We start from the raw sequence: 19,695 nt of genomic DNA, 5'->3' as shown, positions 1-19,695 counted from the left end.
ATTCATATTAATTTAAACACCATCAGTCTTTGTTTGCTCTGCTGATGGCCTTTGACTTGAGAGAGCAGGTGTGCTGGCTCCTCTCTCATTCTCCTCCATCCATTTCAGCAGCAATTTCTGATAGGTTTTGTCACTTCCATGCGTATTGTGGAGAAATATTGGGCTAGCACGGGGAGTGGCAATGCAAGAGCACAAAATTACACTCCTCATCAATCATTACCCTCTAGCAACTTCCAGGGCACTGTAAATTGCTGACTAACAAGGGAGAATTAGCTTGATAAAATCACCATTAGTGTCAGGTCGGAGTGGTGTAAAGTTTTAAAGACACTGCTGTCCTCTGTCTCTTCCTCATCCATTAATGTTCCTGTGGATCCCAAACCAGCAAAGCACGTAAACAAAGCCTTTGTTGGAGGCAGATCAGTTATCCCAAGGAAATCACTGGGATATGAATCCTATGCATGTGTTTATGTGCTTCAGTGGATCAGGGCCATAACACACACTCTCTGAGCATAAAAATTGTAAATATCTCTGTGTAAGCTAGTTTCTTGATTCAAAACCAGATTTAGGCTCCATAACTGTACTTAGAAATGTGACAGTCAAGTTTTACTGCACAAGAGCATGGAAGCTAATAGATGCATTAGCCTCTTTCACCTTCCTTTTCTTGCTTGTTATTTGAGTTTTATCAGTTTATGCTAGCTAGAAATGTGCCTCTCTAAATCTCTGCATAGCCTTCTCAAAGCTCTGCAGTTACTAAAATTTAGGCCATGTTTGGACTTGTGCATAAAACTTCAAGTGCAGCCAGATCAGGAACAGTTTTAGAAAGTTCCAGGTGAGATGCAGACACAGCCAATACAGCTAAGGGGTTGTGTTAGCTCACGGACTTATCTCAGTATTGCCAGACCACATGCCAAGTACTGCAGTTTGCCTCATGGCTTCTCAGTATTTGGGGTTTGTTTCTTCATGTTTTCAATTTTTCTTCACGTTTTCAATTTTTCTTCACAGTCTTGAAGACAAGAACCTTATTTCTGTGAGAAATAAGTTCAAAGCAAGCAAACCAAAAACCCCACTAAGGTTATAACAATGGACATTTGGATTCTCATATAGTAATTTGACTACAATAGCTGTGAGAAGGAAAAGTGCAGGGCATTGCAAGATGTCCCACAGAATCACCAGGATGACCCCCCTCATTTGTATTTCAGGATTGCTCTAAAGTTTGATGTTTTGTTGCTTTTATTATTTGATTATCCAACTGGAATCTAAGACTTTTTACCTCTGACACTCATCCTTTTAGTTTTTATTTTGACTACAAAGCTGCAGCGACTTAACTCATTACTACAGATAGTTACTTGCATTTAAAGGCTGAGAATGTCCAACTCTTTAGTTGTACCCATTCATGATCACCAGATGTTTCATTGCTCCACAGCCGTCTGGAACTGGGGCTTGATCTGCTGTGACATAATGTCCATTGCCTCACAGTGCCCCAAAAGTAATCCAGTCATCTTGCTTGAGCAGCTGATTTGTTTGAAGTCCCAATGTCACGTTTGAGAACAGAATAACACAGCTTTGAATGCCAGAAGCTATAATTGTGTTGATGTAGTCCAATCTTCCACAGGACACAGAACAGACAATATCACCTACCTCTGTTTCAAATTTTACTTTGTGAAATGACAACTTCTCCTGCTGTTGAAGTGGACTGTTTTTCACTCTTTCCAGGACAGCTGACCACTGGAACTTCAATGAGGAAAATGTCATATTGTGGCTGTTGCAAATCACAGAATCTGTTTCTGCAAATGCTGAAATATATCTTATTGGAAAATAATATTGTAACTCTTCATTTACAAACCAAAGCAACAAGCTTGTTTTGCATAAAACAAAGTTGCTGTCTATTCTGTGATACATCTTTTACTAAGAAGAAAAGTATTAATCCTTCTAAAAATTTCTATCCATGAAGCAGAAGTGCTGGAACAGATTCTCAGCAACTGCAGATGGATTCAAGTCAACTTATTTTAGTGGTCCTGAGTAGCTTTACACCAGCAGAGGTGTGGGCATACAAAGTGTCTTTTACAAAGCCACTCTTTTGAAACATAATGCTCTTCGAGCTACCAGAATGGTTTCAAGGAATGTCTACTGCCTATAGTCCACATGAAGCCCATTGCATGCTGTGGTCCTATTTTGTGATTCAATTTTGACACTAATTTGTGTTTGCAGGTGTGAAAGCTGTGGTGCTGTCTTCCATTCTGAGTGCAAAGTGAAGGCTGTACCATGCCCCAGGTGTGTGCGTAAAGAATTGCAGAAGAAGCAGAAATCCTTCTGGAGGCAACTGAATATGGACGAGAACTTTGAAGAGTCTTGCAACATGTTTGAATTGTCGTGCCAGAACACATGAGTTCCTTAAGGCTGGGACCAACCTGAAGAGAATCCCTTTCCCAGCTGCCAGCTTAAGCAAATTCTCAGCTTAGCCAGGCAGAAATTTTTTCGAAAAGTATTATCTGACCTTCTTCATCTGTGAACAACAGCTGCCAAATTGGCTATAAAGCCTTGTCGGCTTTGAAATACCAATGGCTAAACTGCATTGAAGTCCAGCCACTAGCTCTCATACAAAATGTGGTTTACCTGAAATGCTTTAGGTCTAGGTAATTAAGCACCTGACTTTCTTTTCCACCTCTGGAGAAGAGTTTTTCTCAAGGCAGAAAATATTTGCCACCATGACCACATTATTTTTTATGTTTTTCATTTAGAATTGCTGAATCATCAACTTATATATGTGTATTATTTATTTATTAGTAGCCTTGGCAGAGGGTCTGATGGGATGTTTCACAGAACCCAGTAGAGCAGGAATTACTTTAAATCCACTGTCTCCTCCTGATACAGACATGTGGTTCCATTTCCTCATGTTTTCAGAGAACTATTTTGAAAGGCCAGTGCATTTACATTTTAAAGGATCTGCCTGCCAAGGAAAGAAAAGGATCTCCCATCAAACCTTATTGGAGGTGCTTACAAACATAAGACGCAGAATTCCTTAATTTATGTTTATATATTCATAACCATCCCAGTGAACTATTTCATATTCAGGTAAGCAGGGGACTTCCTACGCTTTTGTTCAGGCTGGGTATATTGGTTAAGCTCAGTCACTGAAGTCTGTGCAGTTTTACGCTCGTTATTCTTAATCTGTGGAAGGCCATGTCCTCATCTCCAGTAACATGATGTTGGCTCTGACCTCCTTCTAGTTTCACACTTGAGGCATTTTAAGTGCCCACATTGGTTTTCTTTTTATTTCATGAAGTTTATTTTAAATGTTTTTCTAACCTGAACCTGATAAACTGATAGTCAGGAAAGTCTTCTTGCCCATCGTAGTTAGAAAATACCTCCAAAGTTGTGAAACACTACTTTGCTGTTTTCACATGCAACTTATGTCCTGCATTCTCTTTGAGCTTCAAGGCATTTTATGCTTCTGTAATGACTTCGGTGGTGGAGAGCGAAGTTCCTTGAGGTATGATTCTACTCCACACACCTGGAACACAGGAAGTATTAACCACAGTGAATTCTATTGTGAAAGGGAAGTACATGATGGATTTAACTGGGGAGATGTGTGTCATATCACTGGCAATATGTTTAATTCATTGTGAGTTCACCTCCAGTGAGCACTTAGAGATTGTCCTCCCTCCAGTCCACGTTCTTAACTCTTTTTCCACACCCTGCAGTGATGTGTGTATTATATACATATGAAAGCAGTCACGTATATATATACACACACACATCTATATAAAGAAAGCAAATACAGTTTCAGATGAAAAAAGCCAGTTGCATGTATTTTTCCTCTCCTCTCACACAGGTTTGTGAAAGTGTGAAATACTGATCTTTGCTTCCTATATAATCTTCAGACTGTTGTATTCAAGGCAGAAAGCAGTCTTGATCATCAAAGCATCTCACTAATCGCTGAAGTATTTTAAATAAAAGAACAGGGTACATCGTGCTTACGTTAAAAAGTAAAATGCTACAGTGAGTTGCCTTGTACTGGACTATAAGTGGTTACCTTTTCCAGCCTCCAGTCAAAGAAGAAGTAGCTGAATCTGAGCTTTCTCAGATTGAGTGCAACTACTCTATATATAGAAGCATGTTTATATCTTGTATACATTAGACAACCAGTGCCTTTCTTTTCCAGAAGTCCTTCTCTCAGTGGGATTCTTTGGAAGGAAGTGAGGGGTTTTCTGTGTTTTGGCAAAGTACTGTAAGGATTCCCATGTTTAATAAACCTGGTGAATCATGCACCTTTGTCACTAAAATTAATACTTCCCGTACACGGTGGTATCTCGTCTGGGCTCACTGTTCCTTATGTGAAATGAGTTGCTTTTGGCTATCACCTTTAAAGGTGTAATGTTCCTTGCAAATCCATTCCCACTTTAAGAATTCCCTGCGTGTTCAGAAATGCAAACACTGGGGAAGTATTGTGGAATTAGTCATGCAAACAGGAACTGCACTGGTACTGGCTGAATAAACAGTACGCGCCCATGTTTCTCAGCATGTGTCACTACAACTAGTCCTGTGGCAAAGCCAGTAGCTCTGAAACTGTCAGAAGCTGGCAGGTACTATTTTGAATTATCTGTGGACATAATGGTAGGTGGTTAAAGAAAAAATGAAAATGTTTTTCATATCATCATCATGCTCTGGTATTTAAGTTACCTTACATTGCTGGTTCATGTCCAGCTCAGTTTAGAGAAGGCTGCTTGTGTGCACTGTCAAAAACCATATCGAGTCAAGGAATCAAGGTTCAGACATTGCAAACTATTAGTTACTTTGACAGATGTCCTGATCCCCAAAGTACCAGTTGTGTGCGTGGTTAGATATTGGAACTGAATTCTGGAATAAAAACATAGACGGCATTGGTGTTGCTCTGGTTTTGTACAGGTATTACAGAACAGTTTCTTTGCTAACAGAGAGTTACAGAGAATAAAAAAAAAAGTTTGATGTTGGCAAAACTGCTAGAATTAGTCATGAACCTGAAACCACTGCCATTACTAATGATAAAGAGCAAAAGCATGTTGTTACAATGTGCTGTCAGTGCCCAGAGCACTGTGTAAAAGGATACTGTACAATACAGCTCAGATTAATTGCTTTAAAATCCAATGTTGTTGTAAACCAGCTGGTTCCTAAAATGAATACACATTCATTTCTACTTTGGAAAAATAATACGGCTTCATGGTAGCTATAGGAGCAGACCATAATATGGAAAATGCTGTCCTCTCAGGGATGCCCAGCTCCTATCCAAAAAATGTTATTCTATATAAATGGGCAAGACAAAGTCTTTTGTCCCTGCTTTTTGTAAGCATAATGGAAGGCTTCATCCTGCCCTCAGAAGGTGCCGATGCAGGAGGAAGAAGCCCTATTAATTTTTCAGGACTGCAAGGCAAAAGAATAAATTGAAATTACTGCTCATATTATTAACTCTCAAAAGACCCGGCTTTAAAAGGGACGTTTTCTTGGAAGAGCCATCTGCAAGCAGGACGCTCAGCCTGGGGTTCTGTAGATGGTTTGGGTTTCAGACGATGCTGTACCTGTGCATGGTTGTCTCTGCTGTACTAACAGTGCTGCGTGCTGGTCCCCGCTGCTACTCTACCCGCCCTGCAGCCCACAGCCTGCACGTGGCTCTGCTCTGCAGACTTCTGGATGAGCATCAGCTGGAAAAGTTCTTGGGGTCTTTGTAGATTGCACTACTCTCTTGCCCCCCTTCCCCCCCAGTTAAATTATGTATTGGTACTTCTAGTATTGTCCTACCCATGCATGAAATAAATTTGAACAATGCCATTTCATTGTGAGTCAAGAATAAAATGTGCCGTTTGTCTCCTTCAAAGAGAAGATGCTTTCATAGCTGACTGAGGAGGAATTGATCTGTAATCCAGTTACTGCTTTTGCTTTGTATAAAACTTGTAATCAGTGTAGAAATAGGATGCTTCACTGCAGTGGACTACAGCTTCACACTCTACAGGTACTTACATTTGTTAGTCTAAGATTATTTTAATCTAGGACACTATAGAGATCCTTATTCAAGTTTCTTTTCCTCTTTACCCTGACCGTCTGCCTTTCCTTTAATGGGAAGAAGGGTATGTAAACTCCAGCTTTTTTATATTATCAACCTATAAAAAGAGAAACTTGTATTTCTTGTGTAGAAATCTTTCTCTTGCCTGTTTTTTTTTCTTAGGTTGTGGAAAGTGATGGGTTTGTGATGTGACAAAATATCCTGGCTGGCACATACCAATAGGGCTCACTGCTGGGATAATAGGAATTGGCAGTTGTGAGGAAAGGTACTTTTTGGTGAGGAACTCAAGTTTTTCACAGTACTCCACAGGCTCTGATGGCCCTGTTAGGAGCGAATCATCAGGGTACTTCTAGAGCTCCTCTTGTCAAGGCTTCTCTAATAATCAGGATGGTGTGTATGATGTATTATAAGGGATTGATGATAATGCCCTGAATGATTTTTTTTAAAAAGCAGAGGATATCTGTTTACAATGAAATGGGGAAGCTGCACAGTTGAATTTTGCTTTTTCCCTGTAGCAACCAAGTTTAGCAGGCTTCCCAAAGTCACTGCCTGGATTGCAGCTTACTGTGGATCTGTATAAAAGAAATTAAATAATCATCATAATCTCACTTTTTTTTTCTGCTGCTCAGCTGCAAGCCAGTCTCTCCTCTCTCACTGTCTCTGTCCCTGTCTCTACTCCCAGTGCTGAGTTTACAGCCAGACTTGGAGCTTCATAGCTCATTGTGTTGTTTTTGAACCAGTTGAGTCCAATCATTCTCTCCTTCGTAATTTTCCTTTCAATTTTCCCTTCCCAGTAGGAGTGCCTTACAGTACTGTATATTAGCCTCTATCTTCCTGTTTTGGATTTCCTGATTGCATCTGCTGTTCAATTAACTTGTAGGCTTAAACTGAAACTCTCCCATGGCTTTGCCTGCTCTTTTGCAGGAGCAGCTGAGTAATTCAGTTTGGTTGTTCTGCCCTCATGAAATGAGCTCTACAGGCTGCATACACCAGCTCTGAAGACACCAAGCTGCATGGGAACTCCTCACATTTGCTCATTTTTGGTGCCTTAAATTTTCAAAAGTGAATAATTTTGTTAGAAATGCTCTGCCATGATGCAGTGTGTTTGGCATTGGAGCTTGAAACCCTTGCTCGTGACAGTTTCCATCTTGCTAGGAATGGTAACCATAAAATTTGTTTACTATCTATGCTTTGAGAGGGCAGTATGAGAGAGGATAGCATGGAGATGGTGTTGGTTTTTATTATCTATATTTTTGAGACTGTCTGGGCTTCTCAGCCAGAAATGCAGTTGTGCTTATGCGAGACCTTCGGAAGAGGCGCATATATAATAGTGGCAAGTACTGGGAATTGAAATAGGGTCAGGTCACGTGCCAGTCCACACCACATGGCGAAGGACTCCCATATGGCACTCCCTACTCACATGCACAGCTGGATCTAGTGCTGTGGGAGTGAAGGCATTTCCTCAAAACTCGATTTTAATGCACCCTGGTTCCCTGAAGGCTAACCCAGTCAGGGTTTGATCAGCCTTACCTTAGAGAGAGGGTTAACCTGTTTAAATTTTAGCATTATTTGCTAAAGTATGTGGCATGTGTCAGCCTGGGGCACATGTCCATGCTGACTGTGATCTTACAAGTCCACATTTGATGCCAATAGCCCGAATCCCATTTGACAACAGCAGTGCTGTCGCTGCATTTTAGCAGTACAGTGAGGAGACAGCCTGGATGATAATGTGCAAAGTCCTTCTTTACTTGAAAACCGTGGTGTGCCCATGCTGGCCTGATTCATATCTTAAAATGCTAGTTAGAGTGGTCATTAATCGAAATTGCAAAGGTGCCACTTGTGGTCAGCATCAGAGGTATCCAGGCCTGGAGAGCTATCAGCTGTCTAGGACCAAAGCGTAGTAGATTTTGTCTGTGTGCACAAGTGTCAGTGGCTCAATTATTTATTTATTCCTGTCTAATTCACATGTTAAACCAGTGTAAATCCTTGAATACACAGCATTGTTTTGGTGGAAAAAGGATTTGGTTTAGTTTTGCTTATGCACTTGTTTACCAAGTCGATTTTGCTTAAACTAAAGTGTGCTTTAGTTTAAAGGCTGATTTTTTAATGGCATCAATACCTGTGATACCAACTTAGCTTATACCAGTTCCTGCTATACTTGAGCTAAGCAAAAGTAAGTCATGAGCAAAATGTGTGTTTGATGGGTATTAAGTGATAAAGGCAGCTCCCAAATCAACTTTAGTTCAGTCGAGGCAGTTAAAAGCCAGGGAAAGCCGGGCATGAGCAGCAGAGCGCAGTGGCTGATGCAGTCCCTGGCAGTCTGGGCTTTCCTTCCTGCCAGAGCACCAGCTCACCTGCAGCATTTTTAGTGAGTGTTAGCATTGCTGGCAGTGCACTCTGAGATTTTTGAAAACCATTATGTGTGTGTGCTACTCTGTTAATTTATTTGCAACATTGTTATGTGTGTTCCCTTGTTCTTGTGTTTGCATTGTTGTTTTGGGGTTTTTTACTTTTGACAAAGATTTTTTTAAATTATCTGCAACTTTTAGGCAATAGTCTTAATTTATTATTGATGTGTAATAATGTTATAAATTCACTGAGCTGAATTGCTTGTTGACACTTGAGCAGGGTTTATTTGGGTTCACTTGTGACAGCATCAGAGCACCAGTCCCTCGTGTATAAAGGCAACTCTCAATAAACACTAAAAAAAAGTTACTCGTCCTTTTTAATTTGCCTTCTGGTGGGTGCTGTACCATAGGTAGAGCAAGCTTTGAAAGAGTGATAGTTTTCTTAGAAAGGCTAACCTGCCCGTGAAAGTCTTCCAAATCTAAGACAATTATGATACTCACTGTTCCTGGGTCTCAGCCAGGTCTCTAGAATTACTTTTGATGTCTGGATTGGGCTCTGTGGGTTTGGATCCCAGTTGAATTTGTTAAGTGTTTTTGGAAAGGCACAAATTCCTGGATTTTTAATGGTGCTGACCCCCTCAAAAGCTCCCAGGGGAGCTTACTGGGAGCTGTGGCTTTCAGGCACCTTTGGATACAGAGCTCCTGGGAGGTATGCAGGTGGCAGATCCCCACTGCATGGCTGTCACATGGACCTCTGCCAGAAGGGTCCAAGCTCAGGGCCTTAAATCCTAAGTAAGGGAGGCATCTCCCAGCTGGACTGAAGGGACCACTAGGGGCCTGTAAGGGCAGGATTTTGCCCATATCGTAAGGGTTCTCCCCCCAGTGGATGTAGGAGCAGCCATGATTCCTGCTGTTCTCGGTTGCTTCAGGTCCCTGAAGCCATGAATTTGGTGACTAAGGATTGCAGCACCGAGCCATGGTGGAGCTCACAGGCCTAAACCCCCTGCCTGAGAGCCCCCAGAGAAATCCACACCCAGCCCTATGCTCCAGCAGCTTTCAAAGAGGAGGATATATCCCCTCCCTCACTGTCCTCCTGCCCCTCGTCAGAAAGACCAGGGGTCCATCGGGAATGTCAATCCTCTCTCCTGCAGGAACCTTTGGACTTCATCCCTGTGATGAAATCAGCTACAAGCAGGGAGTTAATGTTTGACGAAGATCACACAAGCTGCACAAGAAAACCATGTGCAAGGCCTTCTCTTCCTCCTTATTTGCTTTACAAGGTGAGCAAATTCTATTATGACATCTCCTTCCCCTTTCACTGCCACCTTCCCTCCTCACTTCACCCTGTAAGAGGTGGTGGGAAAAAGCATCCATACAGAGCAGAGACCATGGGGACTAGGGAGCCCTGGGAAAAGCATGCCAATTGCAGCTCCAGCTCTTCTCTGAAAGGTCAGGGCAGTTCATTTTTTAAAAGCTACCCTTCAAGCTCTTAGACCAAAATTAATAGTATTAGGTTTAATACGTGAAGTTGACTGGTTTTCTAAAAGGTGGTGGAACTGGAATGCAGCTCTTCTTTTGGGAATAAGTGACAGTGTCTGCAGGTTTATGAAGTCCTGAGGACACTGTCTAAAATAAATGAAATACCAGCTCCTTGACCAGAACTTTGCTCTAGGCTTAAGTAAACAAATCTTTTTTTTTTAACCTTTTCCATAACATCATGCCTGTATCCAGGTGTGATAAAATCCTGATTACAGTACAGTAATAGAATTACCCAAGTGGAGCTAGCATCCTCCTTCTTTGTTTAGGACTGAGAGGGACCTTCCAGGTCTGAGGCTTACCATACTTTTTCAGTGACAGCACGCTGAGGGCAAGTGAAGATATTCTGGGAGTGTGTGTACATAGCTCTGGACTGTCTTGTTAAAAGAGTTATTGTTTAACTAAACACTCTCCAAAATAGTGGTCCCATCTAGAGGCCTGAGTATTACCAGTATGAGAAGGTGGTGAAAAGCATCTCAGATAATCAAGTGTCACAATTAAAACCAGACAAAGTCTACAGGGCAAGCAGGAGTAAATTCCATCCATTTTAAGTGTAGATATGTATAAAACTTGGCATAAAAGGCTGTATAAAAAGGCTGTAAACATGCTAAAAAGTCAGTCCCTTGTTTATAGTAAGTGACTTTGGATTTTCTATAATTGAGTTTGAAGCATTAGCATTCATTTAGATAATAAAAAAGAAGTTGTAAGGCTCATCTGAAAAGCAAGAGAAGTCAGATGAGAGCTTGTGTTAAGGGCTGAACTTTCATTGACTTGAAAGTTCAGAGGTATTTAGCATGCAGGTACAATATTATGTATTTAGAAGTGAGTGACTAAGAAGGAACTGTTAGTAAAGTTAGGTACTGCTTAAAAATAAAGTGCAAATTACTGAATCTGTGTAAGAAAGTAATAGATGTAATCAGTGTGCATGGAGCATTTCAGTCCAAAGTGCTTTCCTAGCAGTAAAAATTATGAATTAATCTCATTTCTGACTGACACTGCAGGCAAATACCTGAAGTGCAGCAACTAAGTTATGAAACATGAGGAATGTCTCTCCACTGACTTGTACCTTCACCTGTAAGTGATCCCACTGATTTCTAAGAGCAGGGGGTACAGACTCTCATGGGAGCAAGGATAGGATGGAAAACAGCACCATTCTGTCATCAGACATTGGCACGCAGTTGCCTGTGACACTGGTGAATATTGTTTGTTGTGTACATATTGCAAAATGTCCTGCTCTGGGTTGGACTCTGCACTTCTGAGGAGCACTTGTCTCTGATTTAATAGACAATGCGATCAATCCTTTAAGCAGATCCAAGCTCTGTTGACTCCAATGAAAGCTGCAGTTTGTGAAAGAACCAGAGCTGGGATCTCAGTGTTCAGAGACATAAGCTGTGGCGGTCTATAAAATTGGCAGATTCCTTGTGAAATACACGTGCATCCAGCACAGAGTTAACCCTAGGTGATAACAGGTAAAAGAGGGCGAAAACATAATAAAATACAGGTCTCTACTGTAGGTATTTACACAGTATTGACATTGTTAGCTGTGCTTAGAGATTTATGTCAAGTGTTACTGCGCTGTCATAAAACAATAAAGTACTTCTGTGAAGGGCTTAGGGCAAAGGGGAGGTGGAGAAGTCTCACTATATAAGGCCCTCCTCCAACATCCGTGGTAATCCATGGGAATGTTTCCATAGCTGTCGGCAGGAGTTGTGTGGAGGCCTGCTAGGGGAGGGCAAGCAGAAGCACATTTACTATGTTGAAAGCAGGTAACTAGTGATTTTGTCTCAGGGAGGATATCGCCACCACCACATTATAGGAGCCTAACACAGCTGATAAGTCCACCTTGCAATGAGTGGAGAGAGGTGGGGGTTCTTCCCAGCAGCAGGGATGTCCTCTGCTGTTCCACAGAAATGCTGTCAAGGACCCATAAAATCTGAGAGATTACATTAAGAAAAATACTGTGCTTAAGGTGGCCATGAGATGAAAAGGGCAAGAGTCCAGTTTCTACACAGCATACCCTGGACTCTGCAGACTGCCAGCTCTAGGCTGTTGCAGGTCTGCTTCTCATACTGGGCTCACAGTAGGCTTCCCCTCCACATTCTGGCTGCAGGACCAGACTTCTCAGCTGAGCTCAGTGTTTATATGTACTGGACCAAACTGAAATGCCGTTCTCAGTCAGAGCAACAGGGAATTTAGATCCAGGCACAGTGCCTGCCTGTCCCTGGGTCTCCAGTTTGTCCTCCCTGCTCTGCTTTTCATGAGGTTAGGGCAAGGTTTCTTCTCCAAGCCATGCCAATATATGGGACTTGTTAGTCTTGTGGAAAAGTATTGGTCTTCCAATAGAGGTGGTTCCTATGTAGTTGTTCCCTGGTTAGATGCCACTGTATGGAAAAGTGTTTTCCCACTTCCTTCCAAATGCAGGAGGTAATTCTATATCATCAAGGCATTTAGCAAAAGTGTTCCCCATCATAGCAGTCCCACAGGGCCACCACCTATCCCTGCAGAGTGCTGCAGGACACTCTGTCCTTGCATCCCACTGTCCTCGTGCAAAACAAGGGTATGCTGAGCTCCATTCAGTAAGAGGTGAGCACTCTCTCCTCTCCCACGTGTACCCAGAGCAGAATGCTGCAGCACCAGCATCTTCTTGGCTTTTTGTGTGATCTTTTCCCACGAATATCTCAGTGGTGTCCTCATCACATGAGCTCTTCAGCCTCTGGGATGGTGAGAAAGCCTGGGAGATTGAGATGACCCTTCTAGTTTTCACATCTCTTTCTCTGCAGACCCACGGATTTAAAATTATTCGCTTTACCCTTCTCCGTAGGAATTTCCGGGGTCCTTGGAGCAAACTGCTTGGGACTGGCAGGGACGTGCAGGCAGGAGAAACGCGGAGCAGAGCGTGTTTCTCGCTCCTCACGCTTCTCTTTTTTTTATTGACCCGCCTCAGTGATTGGAAAGGACCCATGTCCCGTGTTCCACCTCCAGCCCCCCCCCCCCCCCCCCTTCGCCCCCCGGCCCCCTCTTCTTCCCCAGCCGCACAATTGTCACCGCCAATTAGTGCATTGTTAGGGCACACAATGGCGCTGTGGCCACTGGAATGGGCCGCTTTTGTGCGTCTCCAGTCGGCTGTAGGGGCAGTCAAGATTCATTTAGGGCCTTACACAACATGGACAGAAAATACTATCAGAAAAGCAAAAGGGGGAAATAAAGAGGGAGAGAGAGGCAGCGAGGGGGGTGAGCCTGCTATTCAGGGGTTAGCCCAGCAGCATGAAAGGCCCAAGAAGCAGTGCCACATTGAAGCCGCCCCTTGGAACACAAAGAGGAACCAGGGCTTAATAGTAATTAGTGGGCAAACTGCAAAGAGCACCGTGGCTCTCCAGTGAATTGTTCCTGCACTTACTGCCATTGCTGCCCCTTCCCCCTTCCCTCCGGTCTGGCTGGGAGGGGAGCAGCTCGGGAGTGGGAACTGGCAGCCCTCCTTTACCCACCGGCTCTGGGGAGGCCTCATCTAGCTTTTCTTTGTGGCAGGTAAATTGGATTTCATTCTCTAAAGCTCGTAGCCAATTACAGGAGGTACTTTGCAGCCAGGGCAGGGGTATGGTTTTGGAGTCAGCACCGCGCCCATGTCAAGGACCTTTAAAGCAGCCCTGTCCCTTTTTGCAGCCTGGCACGACATACCTTGAGGCTGGGCTGTGTTTGTCTGTGGTCTGTCCCTCTTCCCCCAGCAGAGACTTGGAGGTCACTGCTGTTGTTCTCTTTTGCTTCTGTTTCCCTCTTTGCTCATAAAATAATCACCTGCAACTGTCAGCTTAGTAATGGTGAGGAATCTGCTCAGACTGAAGACCAAACCTTCTCCGCAAAAGTCTGCACAGTGCAAACAACACTTGCTTCCACCTCTCTCCCCTTATATCTATACCAGCTCTCAGTCAGGCTAAGGCCTTCGTTGATATATACAGAAGTTCTTAAAGCCCGTTTTGGCCCAGCACACCTTGGGATTGTCTTGGGTAGCTGCATTAGTGTGCAGCTGAATATGTTTAATCTCTACTTCTGTAGAGATCAACTTGTTGTTATTATCAATCTCAGATCATCTCCTAAACTGCCCATACTACATTTAGTCAGGAGCCTATGTGCCCAACAGAGTCAGACATGTCTTGGGAATATACAAAGTTAAAAGAGCCATAAGTCAGGTTTGACCTCACATAAACATCCTTTAATATTGAGGAGAAATTCAGGGCATCTTAGCCCAAATGGAAAGTACACAGAGACACAAAATTAAGAATCATTCCTTTTATGTTGTCAGGGAATCTAAATAAAATCTGTGGAAGAAAGCTGCAGGGCCTGATCCTTAGTTTGTTGGTTCTTCTCAGATAATGGATGTGCTTTTCAGCTATCCTTGAATACAGGGATGTTGGAACAGATGCTCATCTCGAGCAAACCACACAGAATCCCAGAAATTTAAACTAGGCTCTTGCAGATTCAGCTCAATATAAATTAGAGCAGACACCAACTGGCCAAATTTAGTAGTCTCAGCTGGAAATGTTTCCAAATTGCAGCACATGAGATACGTACACACGCACACATTGAGTTCTGGACCACGACCTCGCTTCTGGTAGAGACTGAAAATACCTCCTTGTTTCCTTTGTTAGCTACAACAGTCTCCTATCATTTAGATACCTGAGCAAGCTTAGGAAATGCAGATGCTGCTGCAGTACTAGTCTTTTTCCATGACCTGGAAGCCACAGTCACTCTGTATGTCTATACAAAATAGGTTTGCTTGTATTAGAACAGTGAAAATAAGATTCACAACCAAGACTTTTTGTCTGTCCAGAATCCCATCACGGGTTTCACATGAGGCTGTGGGCAGCACAGCGGGCATCAAGGACTCAGCTGGTGTTGCTGGGATGGCTCCTGCAATACAAACACGGTCAGGGAGCTCTCAGGGTATGTGTCTCACAGACAGAGCTGGTTGAAGGCACTGTCTCGCAACACAGAACGTGTCTGTCTCTCACCAACCACAACACATCCTCTCTCTGCTAATTAGCAACACCCCTGGCAGAGTCTCAGCTGAAAGAATTACTCTGTCTTCTCACCTTGCATTCTCCCTTCCTCCTCCAAAGAGGGATGTTTAGTGCTGTCTGGATGCAGCCTGGCTAGCCCAGTTAAGGAATCTGCCTTGTTCCCCTCCAAACTGCCTGTCTATCAGAAGGAAGTTTTGTTGCCAAGACAATCAGTTTGGCCCTGATTGAAGGTGCCTGCAGCCTTGCATCCCTGTAGCATAGTGCCAGAGACTGTCAGTCTCGTGCTCTAGCGGAACAGAAACAGGGAGCAGTGTCTGCAGCCGGAGCCAGAATGGTCTTTTTCCAGCTCAGGACTGAGTGGTTGACTTCCCATCTCTCTGTGGCCATAAGGGCAAATCACAGAACTTTTCTGTCTGCAAAAGCAAGGAGAATTACCTATCCTTTCTCTTGCTTTTTGTGTTCCTTGTCTGCTCAGCCCAAAAGCAGTTTGTACTGCAGGTACATTCAGCACCTGGCACAGGTGGAAGCTTGCACAGTAGTTTCTCTCAGTGCACGCAGTGGAATCCTGTCTGCCTTGTGACGGTGTAATGGCTGGGGGTCTAGCAGTGCCAGTCTGTGGGAGGCCTGGAGAAGGGCTCAGCTGCTCCTTTGTCCTAAATAGTGGAACAGTTAAATTCACCAGCATAAGGGAAGTACATGCAGCATGAATTCTCCTGCAGCTGGACAGGCTTCTCTGAGCAAAAAGCTGAACCAAGCTACTCCACTGTTTTCGTGCCGTAATGAAGATGCTGGCCTGTGTGAACCCCATCTTTGCAGCAGTTGCACCACTTTTTTGTCAGCTTGTTGCTTATACAAAGATCAGTTTGATTGTATGAGTTTGGTTAAAAGGGCCTGTAAGAGGACTTCACAACCTGGTCATCAAATATTTTTGGCAACTCACTTGTGGAATATTTTGAAGCACTTTCTTGCATCACCGGGACATATCTCAAGCAGGGTAATGTCATTGTGTCCTTGAGGTTGCTGCACATGGCAGTGCAGTACAGGATTTAGAGGATGGATTCCTTCTTTTGCCCAGCAAATCTCTTGATGCACTCCAATTCTGTGACACTACTCCCTGCCCTTATGGTCACGGAGAGCTGGGAAATCAACCCCTCAGTCTTGAGCTGGAAAAAGACCATTCTGGCCCCTGCTGCAGACACTGCTCCCTGTTTCTGTTCCACTAGAGCACATAAGGGTCACTTGCATGTGTTAATTCTTCACATCTAACTAATACCTGAATGTGAATGTTGCTAACAACATCCTTTCCAAAATCACTTTGACCTGTGTATTACATTATCCCATTAATGACTTGCAGAAGGAAGTAATCAAAATGTGTGTAGTTCCAGCTAGTGCTAATTGCCTTTTCATCTGTTTCTGGCTCTTTTTACTTGTGTCCAATAAATGTTGATTATGCAGGGATTTAAATATGTATTTCAACATAATTTGGTTCATTTCATGTGAATGACATGACTCGCTAAATCTGAGCTCCAAGTATTCCTCCAGCCCTGTGTCAAGCACTTCAAGGATGTCAAAAGCAGATAGGGAAAATCTGAAGTGCCTGATCTTAGCAAGAATGCCTAAAAGGTCAGGGAGAGGACATTGTTTCAGGAGGTCTATGGCTTTGATACTTTCTGGTTCATGGAAACATGAAAACACAGGTTGTGTGTATTGTATATGAGCGTTCTCCTTCTAGGGTACTGTAGATAAGTACACATACAGGATAAAGTTTCAAATGTGTGGTTTTTAATTGCTTCTATCTTGAGTGAGCAATGTGGCATGTTGTAAAGGAGTCCAGTTTCTGGAAATAAAGATCCCTTAAGGTTGCCTCAGAGAGTCCAGAGTCACTGCATCTGAAAAATCTTGATCACAGCATCTTGAGAGGTTAGCAAAGAAATGCAGTCAAACGGGCTTATGTGTTTGAAACCTGTTTTGATTATATGAAGCTCTGTATTTTCAGGAAAGGCCAGACTGAACTTGAACTATTCTCAACATAGACTGAAGTTGCTTTTAACAACAACAATTGTTATCATATGTTTTGCACCAATTCATAGAATTTTAAGGCCAGGAGAGACCACTCATAACTGCAGATGTTCAAACTGAGAGTAGTTTCTTTGTAAAGTGCCAGTTCAGCAGAGACAGAAACTTTCTTGGAAACATTTCTGTTTTGACTGACCAACTTTCCCTGAAAGCCAGGCAGGACCTAAGGAACAAATGCTCACCCGGCAGATTCCTGGCTGAATTCTAACCAGCTTCCCAGCAAGATCCTGACACCCCAGGATTTCCATGTCCCAGAACCTCCCCCATCCTGTGCTCCCAAGGCCTCCCTGTGCAGGGGGCTTCTAGGACTTGCACACTTTGTGACAAGAAACCTCCTAGCTCTTCGTGATGCTGCAGGATTTCTCAGAAGTATGGGCAGCTTGCCTGTTTGGAACAAATTGGTGTATTTTTTAATTTTTTTTTTTTAATTTTTTTTTTTAAATTTTTGTTTTTTAATGTTCAGATTTTCCATAAAACAGAAATTGCAAGTTTCAGCCAGTTTCAATCCAGGCAGCTTGACTCTGTTCTCCAGAGGATTTTGCACGTTGGCCATTACAAACTTGCATCCTAACTTTGATATATTTGCCACAGCCTTTTCAGCCAGAGGTTCCTCTAAACTGTCTGTCTTTTTGCTGGAATGGAAAACTGCATAGTACTTCTGTCTCTGGCAATAAAGTAATGTAACTGTAACAGATAATATTTTAATTTTGGTGTAAAATAAGCAAATACAAACAAGCTTCGAGAGGTTGTGACCTGAAGCAGGGCCGGGAAAGCATTTTGCCAAAGCTGTACTGCTTTCAGCAGTTTCACCCTGAAGGTCTCTCACAGCAAAGGAGAGTGCAGGAAAAGGGCAGAAAAAGGAAATACCTATTGAGAGATAGTGTAGATCAAAACAGCATTGGTCTGAAGATAAATCAAGGAGTAATTAGTCTATATTATTATTATTTCATAGAGGCACTTGATAGCTCACATGTATGAGTTGGAGTTTTGTTTTAGTCATGAGGTCAGAGTCAGAGCTGGTGAAGTCAGGAGCCTGGCCAGGGGTTAGGCTTCTCAAGTCTGCACCAGTCTTCAAAGCCAACACTCGTGTTTTTGCATGCTGGCCCCCAGGAGGTTACAGAGATGTGGTGATGGTCCCACTTCAGTGCACGTAGAGGGTTAGATGTGCCGTGGGGCAAACCACAGCTTCCTGGCTGTTAAGGTTTGCTGGAGTTTCAGATCAGAAAGGGCAAAACTTGTGGGATTCATGGGAAATGCCCTACTCTCTCAGCTAGGAAAAGGCCTGAGCTGCTCAGACCACTAGAGTGGCAAGAAAAAAATCTCAGATTCCATGCTTTGAGGCTACTCATTTTGTAGCTTTACAGAGAACTCGTTTCACTTACAGCTACAAGCATACAAATGTATGTGCGATACAGTTACCCTGCTTGGAAATCCCAGTGGAGCAAAGTATTTAGCTCTGAACAATGCTTGGAGTAACTTCTTTGCAATGTATAGAGCAGCAAGAGCTTCAGAAACAATCTAAACTGTATTTAAACAGTCATTACTGCTTTCTGGGTAAATAACGCATGTTTTTAAAATGGTCTCTATACACAATAGACGCTAACACAATAAATCCTAATTGCTCTGAAGGACCCATTAGGCTCTATCAGGTCAATACATGGCGGAGGTTTTTTGAAAGTCACTCACCCTGTTGTTACATAAGCCACAATTTGAAAGTCCATAAATAAGTATTTGCCCAATGAAGAGTGAGGGCTTTGCCAGGGCCATACTAATTTATCATGTCAACTTCACTATGGGGACTGTTTTCTTTTCAAGAGCCTGCGGAGAAAAAAAAGAAAAAAGAAAAGAAAAAGCAAAGAAAAAGCATAATGTGATGTGTTTAAAAAACTACACATCTGAAATGTTTCAGACATTTCAGGCTGCGCTATACCCCCCCCAAAAAAAATAAAATGTGAGGAATTTCACTGCCTTCTCATTATCTCAGCATTGTGTGAATCACAGCACGGAGATTTGAAGATCAGCCATGGCTGTGGCATGGCAGAAACCTGTCCTCATCTCCCCACAACCCTCCTGCACCTTTGGGCCAGGGCCCTGATCCTGCCTTTGCATGCTGTGGTAGTGGCACCTCGGGACAGGAACATCCTTTCGATATATCGATCGTACCTCATGGAAAGGGGTCCCAGTGCCTGGGGACACCAAAGAAAACTAATTATGTACATTTTAAGTACACTTATATGTACAAATATCATTAAGTAATAACTGATGAGTCTGGCAAGATTAGTTTTAAATGCAGACACTCTTCCTGATTTTACTTTGGTCTTACCTGAACTTCTGGTAGCACTTTACAAACTGCAGCACTTGTGTCAGGTGTTGCTAAAGTCTGTGTCACTGTTTTGGATTAATTCACTCAGAAGTTGTCTAGTTCCATGTAGCAATTTGGATATGACTAGAGTTTGGCATGGCTTTGTTTTCCTGCAGTATGTTAAGGTGTGTAATTGTACAGGTAAATATAAAACCAAATTGTATTGATGTAAGCTAGGATTTTCAAGGAAATTTCAACATGGTGAAAAGCATTCAAGTGATTTAAATCTGCATTCCTGTCCCCAGCCTTTAAATCATCTGGGCACATGAGAAAATGTTTGCCCCTGCTGCTTTTGCACTTCGGTAGGATTTGGGTGCCAGGGTC

General features: G+C 42.9%; 2 protein-coding genes across 3 annotated transcripts in view; both read left to right on the top strand.

The window, feature by feature from the left end:
* Positions 1–5,848, top strand: part of PLEKHM3 (pleckstrin homology domain containing M3) — a 76,310-nt gene extending 70,462 nt beyond the window's left edge. The window contains exon 7 of the mRNA XM_027731373.2: positions 2,209–5,848. Coding sequence (XP_027587174.1) covers positions 2,209–2,386 — 178 coding nt within the window. The 3' untranslated portion in view covers positions 2,387–5,848. The remainder of the gene's footprint in view (positions 1–2,208) is intronic.
* A 3,692-nt stretch (positions 5,849–9,540) lies between these two features.
* FZD5 (frizzled class receptor 5) overlaps positions 9,541–19,695 on the top strand; it is a 39,688-nt gene continuing 29,533 nt past the window's right edge. For both annotated transcript variants that reach the window (XR_005566571.1, XM_039389615.1), the window contains exon 1: positions 9,541–9,662. The gene's annotated coding sequence lies outside the window, so the exon portion shown is untranslated. The remainder of the gene's footprint in view (positions 9,663–19,695) is intronic.

This window comes from Pipra filicauda, unplaced genomic scaffold (assembly GCF_003945595.2).
Source record: "Pipra filicauda isolate LSUMZ 115617 unplaced genomic scaffold, ASM394559v2 scaffold74_size2892960_pilon, whole genome shotgun sequence".
Classification (NCBI taxonomy): Eukaryota; Metazoa; Chordata; class Aves; order Passeriformes; family Pipridae; genus Pipra; species Pipra filicauda.
The sequence above is the reverse complement of the archived record's forward strand: the minus strand, read 5'-3'. Positions and strand labels throughout refer to the sequence as shown.